The 18298-nt window shown below is 43.2% G+C and overlaps 1 protein-coding gene across 1 annotated transcript; it reads left to right on the forward strand.

Annotated features, from left to right (window-relative positions):
* Positions 1 to 933: 933 nt before the first annotated feature.
* Positions 934 to 18298, forward strand: PLA2G7 (phospholipase A2 group VII). The gene is given in 12 exon segments (XM_083730572.1): positions 934 to 3431; positions 4554 to 4570; positions 4573 to 4664; positions 7365 to 7515; positions 8461 to 8554; positions 9314 to 9382; positions 10366 to 10510; positions 11718 to 11831; positions 13356 to 13447; positions 15551 to 15721; positions 17010 to 17158; positions 17955 to 18298. Coding segments are annotated over 12 exon segments (1350 nt in total). The 5' UTR covers positions 934 to 3288; the 3' UTR covers positions 18068 to 18298.

The following is an 18298-nucleotide window of genomic DNA, read 5'->3' on the forward strand; positions in this document are numbered from 1 at the left end:
CGCCTCCCTCCCACAGGCCCCGGGGCTTCTCCTCCTCGGACTCGAGCCCCGGCGAGAGACGGAGGAAGGAGGAGAGAAGGTCGCTTGCTTGGCAGCAAGATTGCTACGTATTGGTATGCTTCCTTTTCATTTTATTCTGCGCCTCTGCCGAGGGCGGGGGGGGGGGGCAGAAAGCCGGTGTCCCCCTTCCCCTGGGGAGAGGAGGAGAGGCGGGTCGGGGCCGCGGCGGAGAGGGAGGCCGAGGAGGCGAGGCCGGGAGTCAGAGCCTCTGGGAGCCAGCCGGCCGCCCTTCGGCGGGAATCGAGAGCCCCTTTCTGGACCCCCCCCCCCCCAGGCCCCGAGGCGTCCCAGAGCCATTTGCAAAGCCAGGCCAGGGGAAGATGCGCCAAGGGCTCCGGGATCCAGTCCCTCTTCCCTCCGGGCAGGCAGAGCAGCGAAGCCCAGAGGAGGAAAAGCGCCTTTGCCCGCCCGGACTGGAAGGATGGCATTTTTCACAATCCTATCGCAATTTCAAAGCTTAACAGTCAACGTTTGTGATTTAAAAGAAAAAAACTGGTCCTATTAGAGTAGGATTATAAATATCATAGTTAAAAGTTATCTAAAATATCTAAAAGTTAAAATAATTTATTTCTTTGTAACTAGCACACTTAATACAAGAGACAATTGGGCAAATAAAGCATAATGCCCTTTTGGCACAGAAGGTATTTAGGATGATTTTTTTTTAGTACTGAGGACATTAATATAAATGTTAAGTCCTCTCTTTATTTGGGATGATGCTCACTTTAAAATATTCATATGTAGAACAGTGGGTGCATTGTCTTGTATAAAACATGGTACATGTATTCAAGATTCCGCTTAAAAATATGTAAATGTGAGTGACTTTTCTATTTGTTATAATCTTGTCTCATGTGTCTCTGTATGTAGTCAAATGTAGTCAAATTTCTCACAAGAAAACAAAGGAAATAGTGCTGCTACTTATGCAACCAAGCTTAGGTCAGGACACAGCCTAGTTTAGGGAGGGCCATCACTTATTAGCAGAAAAGCACCAGTATACTGAGTTTATTGGTGGGGTTTATTCTGATATGGCTGTGTGCTGTTTGTTATATTGTTATTCTTATAAGGAAAGGGAATCTGGTCTAGAATCGCTTCCAAGGTCCTGTGTACATTATTCATCCATATATACATGAAAAAGCAAATATCAGACCCAGAGGCATACCTGGACACCCCCACATCTCCCCCCCTCAAAAAAACACCACACACCCCGGGATGTAATTCATAATCACAAATGACTCTTAAACTGGGTGTTTAAAAGCACACACCTGTAAATGTCTACACATAAGTAAAGCCCACCAAGTTCAATGTGGCTTACCATATTTTTTGCTCCGTAAGACGCACCTGACCATAAGACACGCCTAATTTTTAGAGGAGGAAAACAGGGAAAAAATTATTCTAAATGAAACAGTGGATGTATGATTTTTGTGGTTCATGCTGTAGCCATGGACATGCTATGTGATCTGATGGTGAATTTGGGGTGACCCAATGCAAAAATCCTGAGGATCCATGTGCTTTTACCTTCCCCCTCCCAGGCAGCCTCCTTTATCGCTAGCCTCCCTTATCTCCCTCATGTTGCTTGCCGATCAGCTGCTCAGCAGCTTAGCCGCTTGCTTTCAACACCCCCTTCCCTCTTGTTTGCCTTAGCGTCTTTTCCTTAGCTAGAGCAGTTTTTTGCTCCCCCTTTTCTTCTAATTTCTCTCCCCATTGCTTGTTTTAGTATTCCTGTCTCCTCTCCTTGCAGGTTCGCTGTCTTTACCTCCCCCCCCCTCCCCTGGCAGCCTCCTTTACTCGCAGCCTTATCTCCCTCCCAATCGCTTGCCAATCACAGCTTCGTTTCAATACCCCCTTCCCTCCTTCTAAAAAAAAAGAAAAAAAGTGCACGATCTGTTTTTTGCCCCTGGGCAATTCAGCTCCAGGGACCACACATTCACTCCATAAGACACACAGACACAGAACTAGTCTAAATCTGGCAGGAACTTTTGACAATACCCTGCTTGTCTTTGCTTCAACAAGGCGCCAGCAGAAAGGCACTAACTTGAAGGTTGCGCCCCAGAGTTCACTTTACTTAGAAGTAAGCCCTGCTTCAGTCAGTGGCCCTTGCTCTCTGGGGTAAGCATGCAGCGGCATGTGTGCTGAACATGGGTTGAGGCAGGAGAGAAACCAGGGGAAAGCTTGGCTGTCTAGATTAAGAAGCGCCTTGCCTGACACATCAGCTGAAAGGCTGCTCTGGGGCAAGCAGGGGGAGCAGAGGGTGGAGAGTTAAAAAGCTGTGATGTACACAGGCTGGGTTGTGTGTTGCCCTCTGAATCCTAGCCAAAATGCTCAAGTTCTAAAGTTTCAAGAATTCTAAGCAGAATCAGACTGCTTCACACAGGCTTGCTGCATGTCATGCAAAGCCATACTAAATGTGTGGTTTTCCAGAAATGTATTGAATTGGAAAATGAGCCATGAAAGTAAATGTCATTCTTGAATTGAGCATCTTGATCTTCACCTATGAAGAATGTTAAAGATAGTGTTCTCAACACTTTAAATTCTCCTATTTCAAAGAATTGGTCAGAATAATAATTTGTGGAGTTAATAATCTCATGAGCTTCATGTGGAATTTGTTTGGCATAACTTCATTTTCTTTGTGACAGGTTATGATGGATTTTGGAACTGTTGGTGACTAAAAAATTGTCTTTATTTTCATCAAGTCAACATTTGCAGACCTAAGGGGAGATGTAGGGAGATGCTTCCCTGCTGACTTGCTGTAGCAAGGTTGGGAGGTGAAACAAGTTTTTCTTCTTCTAATGTGTGGAGGGTTTTTTTTAAGTCCCAGGAAATTTATCCAGGGATTGTTGGGAGAGTGAGCAGGCTTTGGAACAAGCAGATCCAAGTGCATGCCAACACCCAGAGAGGAGGAGAAATAAGCATTCTGTTTTGTTCCTTTCCCATCTCTCCTGGTCTCTTCTCCCTTTTCTTTCTTTCTGCTTCCCTGCCAGTCACAGTGTTTTCTGAAATTTGCCTGGAAAATGAGAGAACTGAAAGAGGAAGGGGGAAGGAACAGCAGGCCTCCTGACAAAGGAGACAGTGAGGGGGAAGGAATGCAGATGCTCCATGGGTGCCACATTGGGGGACGAGGCCTAGAGGCATGCCTTAAGCGATGGGCACTAAGGAAGTGTATGTATTTGAGGGGTTCCCCGTGCCTTGTCTTTTATTTGGGCCATCGTCGTGGATTGTTTCCCCCCTGCAGAGATGCTTGTTCGTGTTTTTGCAGATCTGGCCCAGCCCCAAGGTCACCAAAGCAGCAACAGTAGTCCCCTGGAGAAGGAGCTGAAGAACTGTTGGCAGTCACCCAAGGAGCTGGTTTCCGAAGCACCGAGGGCAAAGTTTCAAGAGTACGCCATTCCTAACTCTACAAAAACTAGTAACTAGGGCATGAGGGATGCAATGCATATTCAAAATGTCTCCCAAAACCAAATCATGGGTGTTGCACATTCACCTCTGAAGTAAGACCCTTGGTTGCAGCCGAGAGAGGCAGGAATGCTTAAAAAATGGTGTCTTTCCCCAACCAGTTCTCAGTGTGACAAAGACAATGAACATTAGGAATAATCTACATTGTTAATGTTGTTATTTTAGACCAACTTTCAATTTGAAGTTCACAGAACACTAGAATAATTGCAGTAAAATATCAGAGCCACATTAAATTTGTAAGATTATCAAGACGCACAAAACTTCAACAAGATTTAAGCAGTGCATGATGCACAGCAAATAGAACTGCTCAGCCATCTTGATGGTCAACTGAGGGCAAATGGAGGAAGTAGGTCAGGGGTCAGCAACCTAAGGCCCATTGGCTGGAAGTGGCCCACGGAGGTCGTTTGACCTTTCCCTGAGCCGCCTCCAAACTAAGTTGCCCACACACACACACTGCACTAAACCAGCGCAGCACCGTGTGGGGACTCGCTTCTGCGGCGCCCCGGAAATCATGTCTGTACACGCAGACGCTGTAAATTGCATCTGTGCAGACGCAGGAAATCGCAGGTACACGTGCGCACGCAGTCCGGCCCACGGAGGGATCTTTGTGGGACTGATGTGCCCCAGGCAAGTTAAACCTTCCAACCCCTGAAGTAGGTCTTCAGCAGCTCCTGACTAGAGTAGATATTATGTGGGCTATATTATCTCTTTGAAGTCCTTTTCAGTTTCAGTAGCACTTTATATTGTTTTGGAGAATCTTTACTGATTTTAAATGTTCAGTTCAGCATAATTAGTTATTAATATTTACTAGCTGCATGGCCTATTTCTTTCAATTGAATGGAAGACAGCGTATTTACGGTAGACTGTGTCCAAATACTGACTGACCAAGTTTCCACATGGTTGACAATTTTCTTGTAAACTGCTTGGAGGTGGTTGGTTTTTTATAATCAAGCGGTATATAGATTTTATGAAATAAATCAATAATATGCCTTTGCAGCATACCCATAGTTATACCAACACACTTGTAAGATTATCTTGCTTTTCAGACTTGCCTGTCAAAGTGCCAAGAAATGGGGAGCAACCTTGAGAGGATTCCTGAAGGGAAAGGCCCTTACTCAGTTGGATGCACAGATCTTATGACCGGCCACAGCATTCAGGTATCTGCAGCTGTTAAATCATCAGATTTTCTTTTAGCACCCAAAGCAGCTTACGGTAAACAAAATGAAGGTGATCCAAAGTACAAGTTAATAGATTTAACAGCTATATATGTAGAATTATGTATAGTGCCCCCTTGTGGTCCATAGACAAAACACATCCAGTAACTACTTTATGTAGCGGTCCCTATTTATCTACTTGCACTGGTGTGCTTTCGAACTGCTATCTTTACCTTTATTTATGCAGGCAGCGTTCATGCTAGGCGTGTAATGTGTATATGGGTCACTACTTCCATGGGCACATTTGTGCACCTACATCTACATAATAGCACTTTCAGTTTTATGCCTCCAAAATCTGTTTTGATGTTTCCCATTTGTGCTAGTGGGTAATGATGAGATACATTCATGCCGTGTTTTGTTTCCTCCCCTCAAGTAGTACTTCCAGAAACCTGGTGTTCACGGTGGGCATGCATGTCAGTATTTGTTTACCCATGCACAGGCACCTTTCATTATACAGTCGTACCTTGAAAGTTGAATGGAATCTGTTCCAGAAGTCCATTCGACTTCCAAAATGTTCAAAACCCAAAGCGTGCCTTCGGATTGGCTGCAGGAACCTCCTGCAGCCAATTGGAAGCCCTGTCGGACGTTTGGCTTCCAAAAATAGCTCGCAAACTGGAACAGTCACTTCTGGATTTGCGACATTCGGGAGCCAAAACGTTTGGGAACTAAGCTATTTAATTTCCAAGGTACAACTGTATATTTTTGAAAATACAATTTTTTTGATAAAGCAAGTTTGCACCAAAGTCAAATGTAGTGTAAAAATGTGTGTCATAGAATCATAGAGTTGGAAGAGACGCCAAAGGGCATCTAGTCCAACCCTCAGCAATGCAGGAATCTCAACTAGAGCAGGGAAGGACTTTAAGTTGCTGGCATGGGAAACTGGTACTTCTTTCCTCTGTTTTTCCTTTCCCACCTCCTGCAAGGGCATTTCTTTTGATAACGCTGTTTTGTGCAAGAGCAATTCTGTGCAAAAGAGTTGTTTTAAAAATAAAAATACAGTGGTACCTTAGGTTACATACACTTCAGGTTACAGACTCTTCAGGTTACAGACTCCACTAACCCAGAAATAGTGCCTCAGGTTAAGAACTTTGTTTCAGGATGAGAACAGAAATCGCGCTGCAGTGGCACGGCGGCAGCAGGAGGCCCCATTAGCTAAAGTGCTGCTTCAGGTTAAGAACAGTTTCAGGTTAAAAACGGACCTCCGGAATGAATTAAGTACGTAACCAGAGGTACCACTGTACTGTGATGTGCCTTCAGCAACAACCAATGGGAAAAAGCAGGCTGCATCCTTTTCCTTGGGCTAATGGAAACAAAATGGAAATACGGAGGGTGGCGACAGATGGCAGGCATCCAGCAAAAATGTCACCACACACACATACATATAAACACCCACAGAATGCCCTTCAGTACATCCACTGCATGCAGTTTTATAGTGCATTATCGGATTATCCACAGATTGGGAAAAATCAGAATTTAGAAAGGGGAAAATGCAGTCTGCCAGTTGGATGTGGAGAAGATGGCGTGATTACCACAAGAATACGTAAATAGAGACGCAAGCAGCTTCAGATCCCTATTATACTCCAGTGTGGATGAACCTACAAATATTTTTATGCTACCTTTTAGATCAGAAAAGCCCTTTCAAAGTAGGTCAAAGAAATAACGTAAGTACAATTTAAAAAAATAGGGAACACACATATACAATATTAAAACAAACAGCCTCATTACATAACAAATCCAAACCAGCAATCTACAACAAATATAATATAAAATAATACACAGCTGTAGCAGCTAAAAATCTACCCCAACATCATTAATTTAAAGCAAATTGGAAGCAAGTATTTTTAAAATCTATTTGGAAACAGCTTAAGTGGGGGGCCAGACAAACAACACATAAGCCCTTGACTTTCAGCATCCTAGCTAGCAATATAAATTTTACTTCACAAGTACATTTCCCATGTCAGTACACAGCACGAGCACCGACTCCTCCCAAACACTATCTACCAGGCTCTCTAGGCAACAGACAACATGTGTAAGCGTTGTGCCAGACAGGCAATCCACTGTGTGGTGAATAGGTGCCTTCTGAGGAAATATTTCCCTCCTCTTCACAGTGATGTTCTTCCACAAGACCCTCCCCTTGTCGTGGAGTGGGACCTCACCCACCCACCTTTCTGCCTCTTTTAGCTTTTCCAGGTTTGCCACCTTGGCCTCAAGGGAATGAAATTGTTCCTGGACACCCAGGAGCTCCTTACACCTTGGGCACACCCATGACTTCTGTCCAGACATGACAGACGGTGCAAAACCCTGGAAAGCCCCCCACCCCTGCTGGCATTTTACCTGCATAATTGTTTTTGTAATTTAAGTCCTTTTATTTAGAGTTTGGGGGTGGGGGTTAGGTCAGGGAAAGGAGGGCCAGAGTGGTTTCCCTGGCTGCCTTGCCTTGCTGTCACACATGAAAACGGAAAACAATGCAACACGTTAAAATTCATTTTAGTCCCAGTTAACAATGTATACTTGGGGCCCCTCAGCTGAAGGGCCCTTAATTCTGCACATATTATGCATACCTATATATCTGCCACTGCATTCTTCTCTTTTAAAACTTTTGAAAGCAGCTTTGAATAACTTGATTTTCTCATTCATTGCTAGGGAAGTTTTTTGCGTCTCTATTACCCATCCCAAATTGGTACAAGTGATGAAGAAACAATATGGATTCCCAATAAAGAATATTATTATGGACTATCTGATTTTCTGAACATAAATCGGACATTAGGAGGGTTCTTTTTCACATGCAACTTTGGTAAGTTTTGAAGGACATTTTTAATACAGTTGGACTCAATGAAGAGCATGTTTTACTGCACCCTTGTGTTTCCGTTCCTTTCTTTCAAGTGAATGCATGCCAGGGATTGAAACTGGGACATTCTACATGGCTTTACCCCTGAACAATGGTCCCTTCTCGTGTCTTCTTCTGAGAAAATCATTTCATGCATTCATTAACATATGTAAGGCCTGAGTTATAATTTCATTTATTTTGATGACATTGTTATCATATAATAGTATTCTTGTGATCACCATATCTCCTATCAGATGAGTTTGCTTATTTCACTTAATATTTCAAACTTAACTGTAGGGCAGGTTCTTTTATCTTTAATTCCTTTCAGTGACTCCTGTCCTAGATGCTAAACTCCAGACACAACAGGTTCAGTTGATTTCCCCCCCTGTCCGAAACGAATTTGTGCAAGATGTTACAGCACCTATCAGTCTTCTTACTTGAAGTAAACATACTGTAAACAACTGCGGTGATAGCTTCATGTCACACTGCCCAGACTCCTTACTCCACAAACAAATGCAGCTCTTCAACATTTATGATAACAGCTAGCAAGCGATATCTGAAAAATGCACAAGTCCAGATCAAAGGAAGTCATAGTACCATTCTATTCGGAATATTGTTTTATTTAGGTAGGAATAGAGGCAAACTCATTTTCATAAACAAATATATATTATAACTCTAGCCAAAGATCCCAAACCTCTTGCAGGTTTGTGTATATGAATACGTGAGTTCTGGACATGCATGTGGCTTCAGATACATACTGTAACAACTGCTGCTACAGGCTCAAACATGTATGAGCTACTGTTTGGGGTGGTTGAGGAAGAGCAATTTCAGGTGTGAAGTACTATTTGCATGAGAGCAACAAATTGAGATTTCCCAAATTCATAATACAAACACATATTCTATTCAATTTAGGCTCAGTGACATGTCCTGCAAAATGGAACGCTGCATTCAAGCTTGGAGAAAAATACCCCCTAATTATTTTCTCCCACGGACTTGGAGCTTTCAGGTAGTGTTGCATTTTGGTACTAGAGTGTTTCCTAATACAGTGGTACCTTGGGTTACATACGCTTCAGGTTACAGACTCCGCTAACCCAGAAATAGTGCTTCAGGTTATGAACTTTGCTTCAGGATGAGAACAGAAATCGTGCTCCGGTGGCAGCAGGAGGCCCCATTAGCTAAAGTGGTGCTTCAGGTTAAGAACAGTTTCAGATTAAGTACAGACCTCCGGAACGAATTAAGTATTTAACCCGAGGTACCACTGTCTAGATGATCGCATTTAAGCAACATAATATATCAAAATATGTGGTTCATGAAGTTGACAGTCCTCAATAATGGTTTCAGCCTACAAAAATTATTACTACCTGACTGGGGATGTGAGTACGAATTGCTGCCATCCAACCCCACCCCAGTTGCTCACCCTCCATCAGTTGGAGAGCGCAGCCTGAAGTGCAGAGCCCACTCTGCCCATGGAGGCTCCCGACATGCGGTGACTAGATCCCTGCAGAACTGGGGTTCTAAAGCATGTGGGGAGCCTCCGTGAATGAAATAGGGGCTCTCCTTCAGACTTTACCTTAAGTTCATTTGTCCCCTGCTCACTGTGCTCACGTGTAGGATTTACCTGCAAGTGGAACAATTGGGTTTTTAAAATCTGTGTACAGCATCTAAAAAACTTCATCATCATCAAAATGTAGTATGCACATGAATTATAAATTCTGTCAGGACTGAAATAATCTGTTTAACTAATTTGTCATGTTTTTATTTACAGAACTCTGTATTCAGCAATTTGCACTGAAATGGCATCTCGGGGTTTTGTTGTTGCTGCTGTTGAGCACAGGTATGCTGACTACAAATCTTGAGTTTTGTATTAGCTGAAGAAGAAGCATGTACACAAATATCTGATTAAGTACTAACTAGAAACACAGTAAATAAAGAAGATGGATGGACTAGATTTAGAAAGTAAAAATAGGCACTTTAGAATTAGATTTTAGAAAGCTTAATTTTACTGCACAGACTTTCTTTTTCTTTGGGGGTGTTGAATGATACTCAGAGGTGTGGACAGTATGACATCAGAACTGAACATCTTCATGGATTTTTTAGGAATGAGTGGCACTCTAGTTATTTGAGTATTATTCTCCAAAACGGTTGGCCTAATAACTCCTGGTCAACAGCAGCATGGGCATGCATGTTTGCCTCAAGTGTGATGAGTTGACTTATGGCCTATAGATCTAATTTGTTTGTTTTTTATCTGGAACCTCAGGATCTACCAGTGAGAGCCAGGTGCAAAGCACATACATTTAGGAACCAAGATCAAGGTGCCTTTGAACATATTCTGAGCCTGGGATTTATATTCAGTAGCAAGACTGAACTGAGCTCACTCTCATTTCACATAGATGTCCACTCCTTGTTAGCTTTCCTTATTTCAGAAGCCTAATTTAGGTGGGGAAAGTTGCTTGGGAGTCAAAACTCCATCCCTATATCCTCCAGAGGTCTGCCAGTGTGTCCCAATCTATCCTCTGACCATCACTGCTCTACACTGGCTGGCAGCAGCTCTCCAAGGTTTCAGAGAGAAGCCTTTCCCAGCCCTGCCTGGAGTTGCCAGAGATTGAACAGGGGACCCTCTGCATGCAAAGTAGAATAACAACCATTTTTAATAGAAGTTTCCTTCAGTACTATCATTCTTCAAGGTAAATTGTGAATTGGTTTTTCAGTATTTCTACTTGAACATAGAGGCAGCATATGGTGCTTGAGAGGAAAGGAGTGCAGCTATCTCAAAAGGGAGGTCCAGAGGCTTCAGAACAGCATATTTCTTTTTATTAGAGACCAGTCATCTTCAGCTACATATTACCTTAATGAGAAACCTGCTTTAGGAACAAAGGGAGAAGCCTCAGAACTGCACAAGGAGTGGATCTATTACAGGAAATTAAAAGCAGGTGAAGATGAAGTTGCTTTACGTCAACAACAGGTATTTGTTTGAAGAAGTCCTCTATCTTGGAGCAGTATGCTTTTGTGGCAGTAGAGAGTTCTCAAGAAGGTTGAAGATGACATGAAAGAATCATTGGCTGTGGTGATTATGTTTGCTTCCCTTGTCCTGGAAAAGGACAAGCTCCTTTTCCAGGTTTTTTTTTAGCATTTTAAAAAGGGAAATGTGAACTTACGTTAAATGGGGTCTCTGGTGTTTGGGATAGAGCAGTCTTGGAAGCACTTCCTTTTGGTTGACAGGCAGGGCTCTCTGGTAATAATTTACCCCAGAGGAAGGAACCTTTCCACAGATCCCAGAGCAATTCCAGGGCTTTTTTTTCTTCTTGGGGGGGGGGGGGACACTCATTAGTCCTAGAAAGTGAAAATCATGTAAGAAAAACAAGAACAGAAACCAGTCAACCAGCCGTGCTAAGTGCAGTAAGTGGTGCACACTGGATAGAAGGAAACAGGAGGAGGTTCTTCTGGATTCAGAATATCTGAGTTGGATGCTGAGAAATTCATATATCCAAGAACAAGTCAGAGACCGTGGACTCTTGCTTCTGCCTCTGAATGTCAGGTTTTCTTTTCTTATAAAATAGGGTGGTGGGAAGAGTGCCCCACTCTAGACCCCATGAGAAGAGAAATTTAAATCAAGCTCAAGGGTTCATTTCCGCAGCAGTTCTAGAGGGGTGACAGTCATTATTTTTGGGATTTTTTTAAAAAGCACCCCACATCCATACACTCAGTGAGACTATAATCTTTCATTTGCTAGATATAACCTTTTGGAGGATGTGAGGAATCCTGTGAACTGTAGTTTGTTTAGGGCACTGGGAATTGTAGCTCTGCAAGGTCAGTTCCCAGGACTCTCCATGACTGATTATACATGAAAAAGTGTAATATTTCTTTTCATGTATGGTGTGTGTGTGACCTACTTGTGAGGTTCTGGGACTAATGGAAACTAGATTGGAAGTATTGTACTTCTGCGGAGGGACCTGACACTTGCAGTTCTAATGTCAATTAACAAAGTCTACTGTTTCTATAGATGAAGTCCAGTACTTGGTTTAAAAAAGATTTTGACCACATTTCTTAGGTTCTGTTGATGTCAGACCATAGATTCATAGGAAATTTCCTCTGCTTATCAGATCAGTGTCTTGGTGCATTGGCTATTTTAAGTCTAAAAGGATAATGATTTATGTTTGCTTTCTGTGTAGGTGCAACAAAGAGCTGATGAGTGTGTTAGAGCCCTTGACCTCATGCTTGATATTAATTCAGGAAAACAAATAGTGAATGTGCTTCCATTGAACTTTAACTGGATGCTTTTAAAGGTAAAAAAACTTGTGGGCTCCTAATACAAATTGAGTAACTACACGAGCTAAGCTGTTCGCTACAGACTTTCCAATTTCTTTCTTTGTGCTGTTTGCTACACTTCCCAGCTGTTGAAACATGGCGGAACTGCCTTTGTACATGGCACAAATGTTCATTTTTTCAGTCTGCAATGAAGCTGGTTTTGTAGAGCTCTTCAGCAGTGTGTCAAGTAATACCCAGAAGCTGAAACTAGTGTTAACAGTTCAACCACCACAAGAGAGCTGTGTTGTGTTTTGAGGTGACTGTCAGAGGCACCTACTGGTTTTGGCTCCTTTTAAGTATGGCGATTCACTCCTCTTCTCAGTTACCAACTTTCGGTGCCCTATAAAGAGAAGTGCAGTGCTGCCTGCCTCTCACAGCAATCTCCCACCATTGAAGATTCTTTCTTGACTTTCCCTTAGGAATGAAGACTAAAAGCTGGTTATTGACTCACTATCCCCCTCACATAGGTAAAAGGTAAAGGGACCCCTGACCATTAGGTCCAGTCGTGGCCGACTCTGGGGTTGCGGCGCTCATCTCGCTTTAGTGGCCGAGGGAGCTGTTTGTCCACAGCTTCCGGGTCATGTGGCCAGCATGACTAAGCTGCTTCTGGCGCACCAGAGCAGCGCACAGAAACGCCATTTACCTTCCCGCCAGAGCGGTACCTATTTATCTACTTGCACTTTGAGGTGCTTTTGAACTGCTAGGTTGGCAGGAGCAGGGACCGAGCAACGGGAGCTCACCCCGTCACGGGGATTCGAACCACCGACCTTCTGATTGGCAAGTCCTAGGCTCTGTGGTTTAACCCACAGCGCCACCCGTGTCCTCCTCACATACCTTTGTACAAATACCAGGGTACTAATACCTCATGATCAGTGCCACAGCAGTTAAGGGAAACTGCTCCCATTGTTTCCCAGAAATTATAATCTATAATCAGCTTTAATAGGGTCAGAGCCAGCTCCCGGCAGGAGTCACCATTCTGAGACCCCATGATTTGCCAAGAGGGTGGAGGCAGAACTGAAGGGGGACTGGACAGGCTCATCTTCTTCTGCAGGCAAGATTCCAGATGTTGTTGGACTTCAGTTCTTCTTCTTATGTTGTTGTTGTTACTAAATTTATATTCAACACTTCATCATAAGATCTCAGGGCGGTTCCCAGAATAAAATACAAGATAAAAACACAAGTAAATAATTAAAACAAAACAGTGAAACAATAACCCCCGCTTCCCACAGCCACATATTAAAAAAGGCTGTACAATATTAATCAGCCAAAGGTCTGGTTGAAAAGGAACATTGGGCATTTAAGAGTTGTATGTATTAGCCTCCTGGTTTCTGTAGGTCTAAGCATGTTTAACTCTGTTTGGACTGAGTGTGTTCAGTTATTCCCAGCCAGATGGGTGGGGTATAAGGAATAAATTATTATTATTATTATTATTATTATTATTATTATTATTATTATTAACCAGCTAGAAGAGCAACAGTTTCTCTTATCTTTTGTATTTTTAGGATTCTATTGATGTACAGAAAATAGCTGTGATGGGACACTCTTTTGGTGCTGCTACAACTATTGAGGCTCTTAGCAAAAATGTCCAGTTCAAGTAAGAACTGTCATCTTAAAAGCCTGTTAATGTTTTCTGATCCCCACCCCCTGCATTAACAACCAAACTCTGTTCAAAAGGTAGGGCTTAACCCTGTGGCACCAAGAGTACACACTGGAAGCACTAATGGTGACATGTGCCATAGCATCTGGTAAAATCTGTGTAAAAAGCCATTATGGAACTTAAGAACCGGTACCAGGATTTATATCACTTTTATTATTGTGCGTCTTAAGATTATAAAACTGTGGGGAGAGATTGTCTTGTTTTTTATATCACTTCAGTGCCTAGAAGATTGAAGGCACTTTATAAAATAAAAACACAACTACTAATACTGGGAGGAATTCAGTGATGCGCTCTTCTGATGGTTCTGTAGTGCAAGCATTTCAGTTTGCGAGACAGAACAATCCCTATCCCCCCCCCCCCTGCATATTGTTCCCAGGGTTCTTCTGACTGCCCCCCACCCTGGCTGGAGGGCCAATTTCGAGGGGCACACAGAGGGAGGAGGAAGCCCTGCTGCATAAGCAGAAGCCCCTGTACAGAGCTTTCATGGATAGGACACATTTTTTTTAATAAAAATATTATTTATATCCCGCCCTCCCCAGCCGAAGCCAGGCTCAGGGCGGCTAACAACAATAAAATAGTACAAGATTCTAAAAACATTTCATTATAAAAATTAATTAAAATCAAATTGTTGGCAACCATCAAGCTAAAGTTCTGTGGAGATTGCCAAAGGAGGGAGTCAGGCTGCGTCCTGACCAAAGGCCTGGTGGAACAGCTCTGTCTTACAGGCCCTGTGGAAAGATGTCAAGTCCCGCAGGGCCCTAGTCTCTTGGGACAGAGCGTTCCACCAGATTGGAGCCGAAGCCAAAAAAGCCCTGGCTCTAGTTGAGGCCAGCCTAGCCTCTCTGTGGCCTGGGACCTTCAGGATGTTATTATTTGCAGACCGTAGGTTTCTCTGTGGGGCATACCAGGAGAGGCGGTCCCATAGGTACGAGGGTCCTAGGCCATATAGGGCTTTAAAGGTTAAAACCAGCACCTTAAACCTGATCCTGTACTCCACCGGGAGCCAGTGCAGCTGGTATAGTACCGGGTGAATGTGATCTTGCAGTGAAAGCCCCGTAAGGAGTCTCGCCGCGGCATTCTGCACCCGCTGGAGTTTCTGGGTCAGTCTCAAGGGCAGCCCCATGTAGAGTGAGTTACAATAATCCAGTCTGGAGGTGACCGTCGCGTGGATCACAGTAGCTAGGGCGGGGGGAGAGAGGTAAGGAGGCAACTGCTTAGCTTGGCGGAGATGAAAAAATGCCGCTTTTGTTATAGCTGTAATCTGCGCCTCCATGAAGAGGGAGGTATCAAAGATTACACCCAAACTCTTAATGGACGGTGCTGGCACTAATTGCGCCCCCGCAAGAGATGGGAGTTGCCCCCCCCCCATATCGTCTCGACCCAGCCAAAGGACCTCTGTCTTCGAAGGATTTAACTTCAACAGGCTTCCACGTAACCATCCAGCCACAGCTTCCAAACATCTGATCAGTGTGTCTGGGGCTGAGTCAGGATGACCATCCATCAACAAATAGAGTTGGGTGTCATCAGCATACTGATGGCAACCCAACCCAAAACTCCGGACAAGCTGGGCGAGGGGGCACATAAAGATGTTAAAAAGCATCGGGGAGAGTATCGCACCCTGAGGCACTCCACACACCAAGGAGTGGCGCGATGACAATTCCCCCCCAAGCGCCACCCTCTGTCCCCGACCAGAGAGAAACGAGCGCAGCCATTGAAGGACTGTGCCCTGGATCCCCACGTCGGCAAGGCGGCGGTCCAGGAGTTCGTGATCGACCATGTCAAAGGCTGCTGACAGGTCATGAGTTGAATCCCACTTATTGGAAGAAGATGTGGCTTTGAACAGAACATCTTCCTAAAGCTTGTATTTGTAACATCTCTGAGAAACCTGTGGAAAAGCTGAATGAGGTGCAGTATATATAGAATTAGTGTCCCACGTCCTCTGCAGATCTCAGAATATAGTCTCACCAAAAGTAAAGAATAGACCTTGTGCAACTAATACCAACATGCCCACACACTTGCACTTTCCCCCCCCCCGTACAGGTGTGGCATTGCCCTTGATGCATGGATGCTACCCCTTTGTGAAGAAGTGTATCCTAGAGTTCGTCAACCATTGCTGTTTATTAATTCAGAAAAATTCCAATGGGCTTTAAACATTCTAGAAATAAAGAAACTTAACTACAAAGACACAGAGAGAAAAATGATCACTATCAAGTAAGTGCTAAATTGCAACAGTATTAGTTTATTTTCAGAGGAATTGGAATTGTCTCTGCATGTTGTGAAGGCAGCAAGCTATTGCAGGAAGAAAACAGCACTTTGCTAGATCACATAGCTGTTTCATCTTCAAATTCTATTTCAGTCCTACCTACCTGTCCTGTGGCAAAATGGTTATATCAGACTAGCCCATGGGACAATGCAGCCTGTGACTATCCAAGTTCTAGCATGCCCTCCAAAAGAGCAGGAAGAATCAAGGTGCATCCTCTTGCGGCTAAACTACATGTGATGTTAAATGTATATTTGCATTTATAATGCGCAGGTTCTTAAAAATGTGAATAGTTTTTAGCCCCCACCCCAAGATTTAAGCAGTTTCCTGGAAAGAAATCAATTATTTATTTCCCTGCTGCAGCCCCAAGCAAATCTCTGAAGCTGCGTTGAGAGGAAATTTTCACCCAAGCAGCATTTTCTCCTCTCTATAAATGCTTCAGATGATGGGTTTTCATCAGGACCACAAGGGCAGAGGAGAGGGAGAGAAAGACTTAAACTCTCCCTATTTTTGCTTCTTTCCTAATAATGATCAGTCCCCTGCTCCAGGTGTTACTATTTGCTTTTTAAAAACCTGCATGTTTCAAAAAACAGAACCAGCAAACTGGAGGGAAAGGGAAACTTTCTTCTGAATGCAAAATTTTGCAAGTTCTGAAGATTCTCAGCACGACAGCAAAACCTAAATAGTGGGGTCACCCTTCTCCTGTCCCTAGAAAATGTTCATGAAAAAGCTCCCATCCACTTCATTCTGTATCCCAGTTTCCGTTGTGTCAGTCTGCAGCGACTTACAGAAAAGAAAGAGTAAAGATTTTAAAGCAAATCCTTTTCAGTATCTGCCTGTCTCCAAAAAGGGCTACATTGATGAGCAACACATAAGGGCAAAAAGATATAGCAAAATACTAATCTGTAATTTGGGACGCATATTCGCTTGAATAAAATGTTTTGATTGGTGGGGCAAAGATGCCAGGTGACCTGCTTTTGCACAGCACTGCATTGCAACCCTAACTATCATCTGTATGCAGCTGTAATTGATTAAAATTTACCTTATTAGCCTACTTAGATTTAATTGGGTGAGAATCACATGCAGTTGTGATAAGAGGTGCTCCTTTGCCATCCTAAGGAAAAAACCATTATGCTTTAGTTTTAACAAAAAACCTAATTTTTAAAGATGTTGCTTATAACTGTACAATTACCCTTTTGTGGCTGTAATGTAGTTGGGAAATATATTTGCTATTTGCAGAGGAACGGTACATCAGAGTTTTCCAGACTTTACATTTTTGACTGGCAACATTGTTGGAAAGATTTTTGGACTGAAGGGACAATTAAATCCTAATACAGCCATTGATGTTAGCAACAAAGCTTCATTAGCCTTCTTACAGAAACATTTAGGTAAGTTACTACATTTGCTACATGATCTTTATATGTGATTTGTTGTCTACCCCATCCGAATAGTAATATCTGAAAGTCAAAAGATGGAATTCAACATCAAGCCATGATGAATGTTCCATCTGCACAAGTATTTCATATTACCAGGTGGAATGATTCCCCCCCCCACCTCTGTGCACTGTTCTGAGGTCTCTCCTGACCCCCTGCCCTCATAAGCCATTTGGGGTGTCTGTGCAGGAGAAGGGGGAGCCCCATTGCAGAATCTGAAATCATTGTGCAGGCGCTGAGGAGGCCTGTTAGCTGAACGTGTAATTCCATTCTCCTGAAGGGGAGAATTGGGATCCATGATGTGGGTTGTCTCCACCCATCTCACCACTGGCAGGAAGTCTTGGGGGGGGGGGGGGAAACGTGAGGAATTCTTCAGGGGAGAGGCGGGGAAAGCATGGATCTGTGCCTGGAAAGCACAGGGCAAAAAGTAAGTGTGGAGAAGCCCATTTGGACTTCTTGCCCTTCTGGCTGTTCTAGCCATTCTATACTATTTATTAATATGTGCAGCAGATTGAAAATTTAAAATAAATTTCAATCCCCAACCTAACATTGATAAAAGTCCTAAAATAACTGGTAGGAGCAGAATGTCAGACATCTAAAAGAAGATCAGTTTTAATATAATGCAACTCCAACATGTCACAAAAGCTTGATATTAAAAGGTAACACTGATATGTTATTTCACCATATCTGATTTTAATCATTCTTCTGCCCTGAGATATGTTTTCATTTGATTTACACCTCTGTTCTGTAGATCTCAATAAAGATTTTGACCAGTGGGACTCTCTCTTAGAAGGCAAAGGGCATGATGTCATTCCAGGCACCAACATTGATCTACCTCCAATGCCACCTCAGTCCAAACAATAAAGACAGAATGGAAACTGTGGACCCTTTAACAATTGACAAGGAGCTCTTGATTGTTGACAATGCTATCTGCAAATTGAGAGCTTGAAGAATAGTTTTGTAACATGAAGGCAACTGTGCAGCAAATTATAATTGGTTTATTGTTACAACAGCAGTATATGAAGGTGCCACCACTCTGCTAATTTACTTTCCAGAGCCAAGAAATATACCAAGTAAACATCAGTTAATAATGTG

This window comes from Podarcis gaigeae (genome assembly GCF_964106915.1).
Source record: "Podarcis gaigeae genome assembly, chromosome: 3".
NCBI classification, from domain to species: Eukaryota; Metazoa; Chordata; class Lepidosauria; order Squamata; family Lacertidae; genus Podarcis; species Podarcis gaigeae.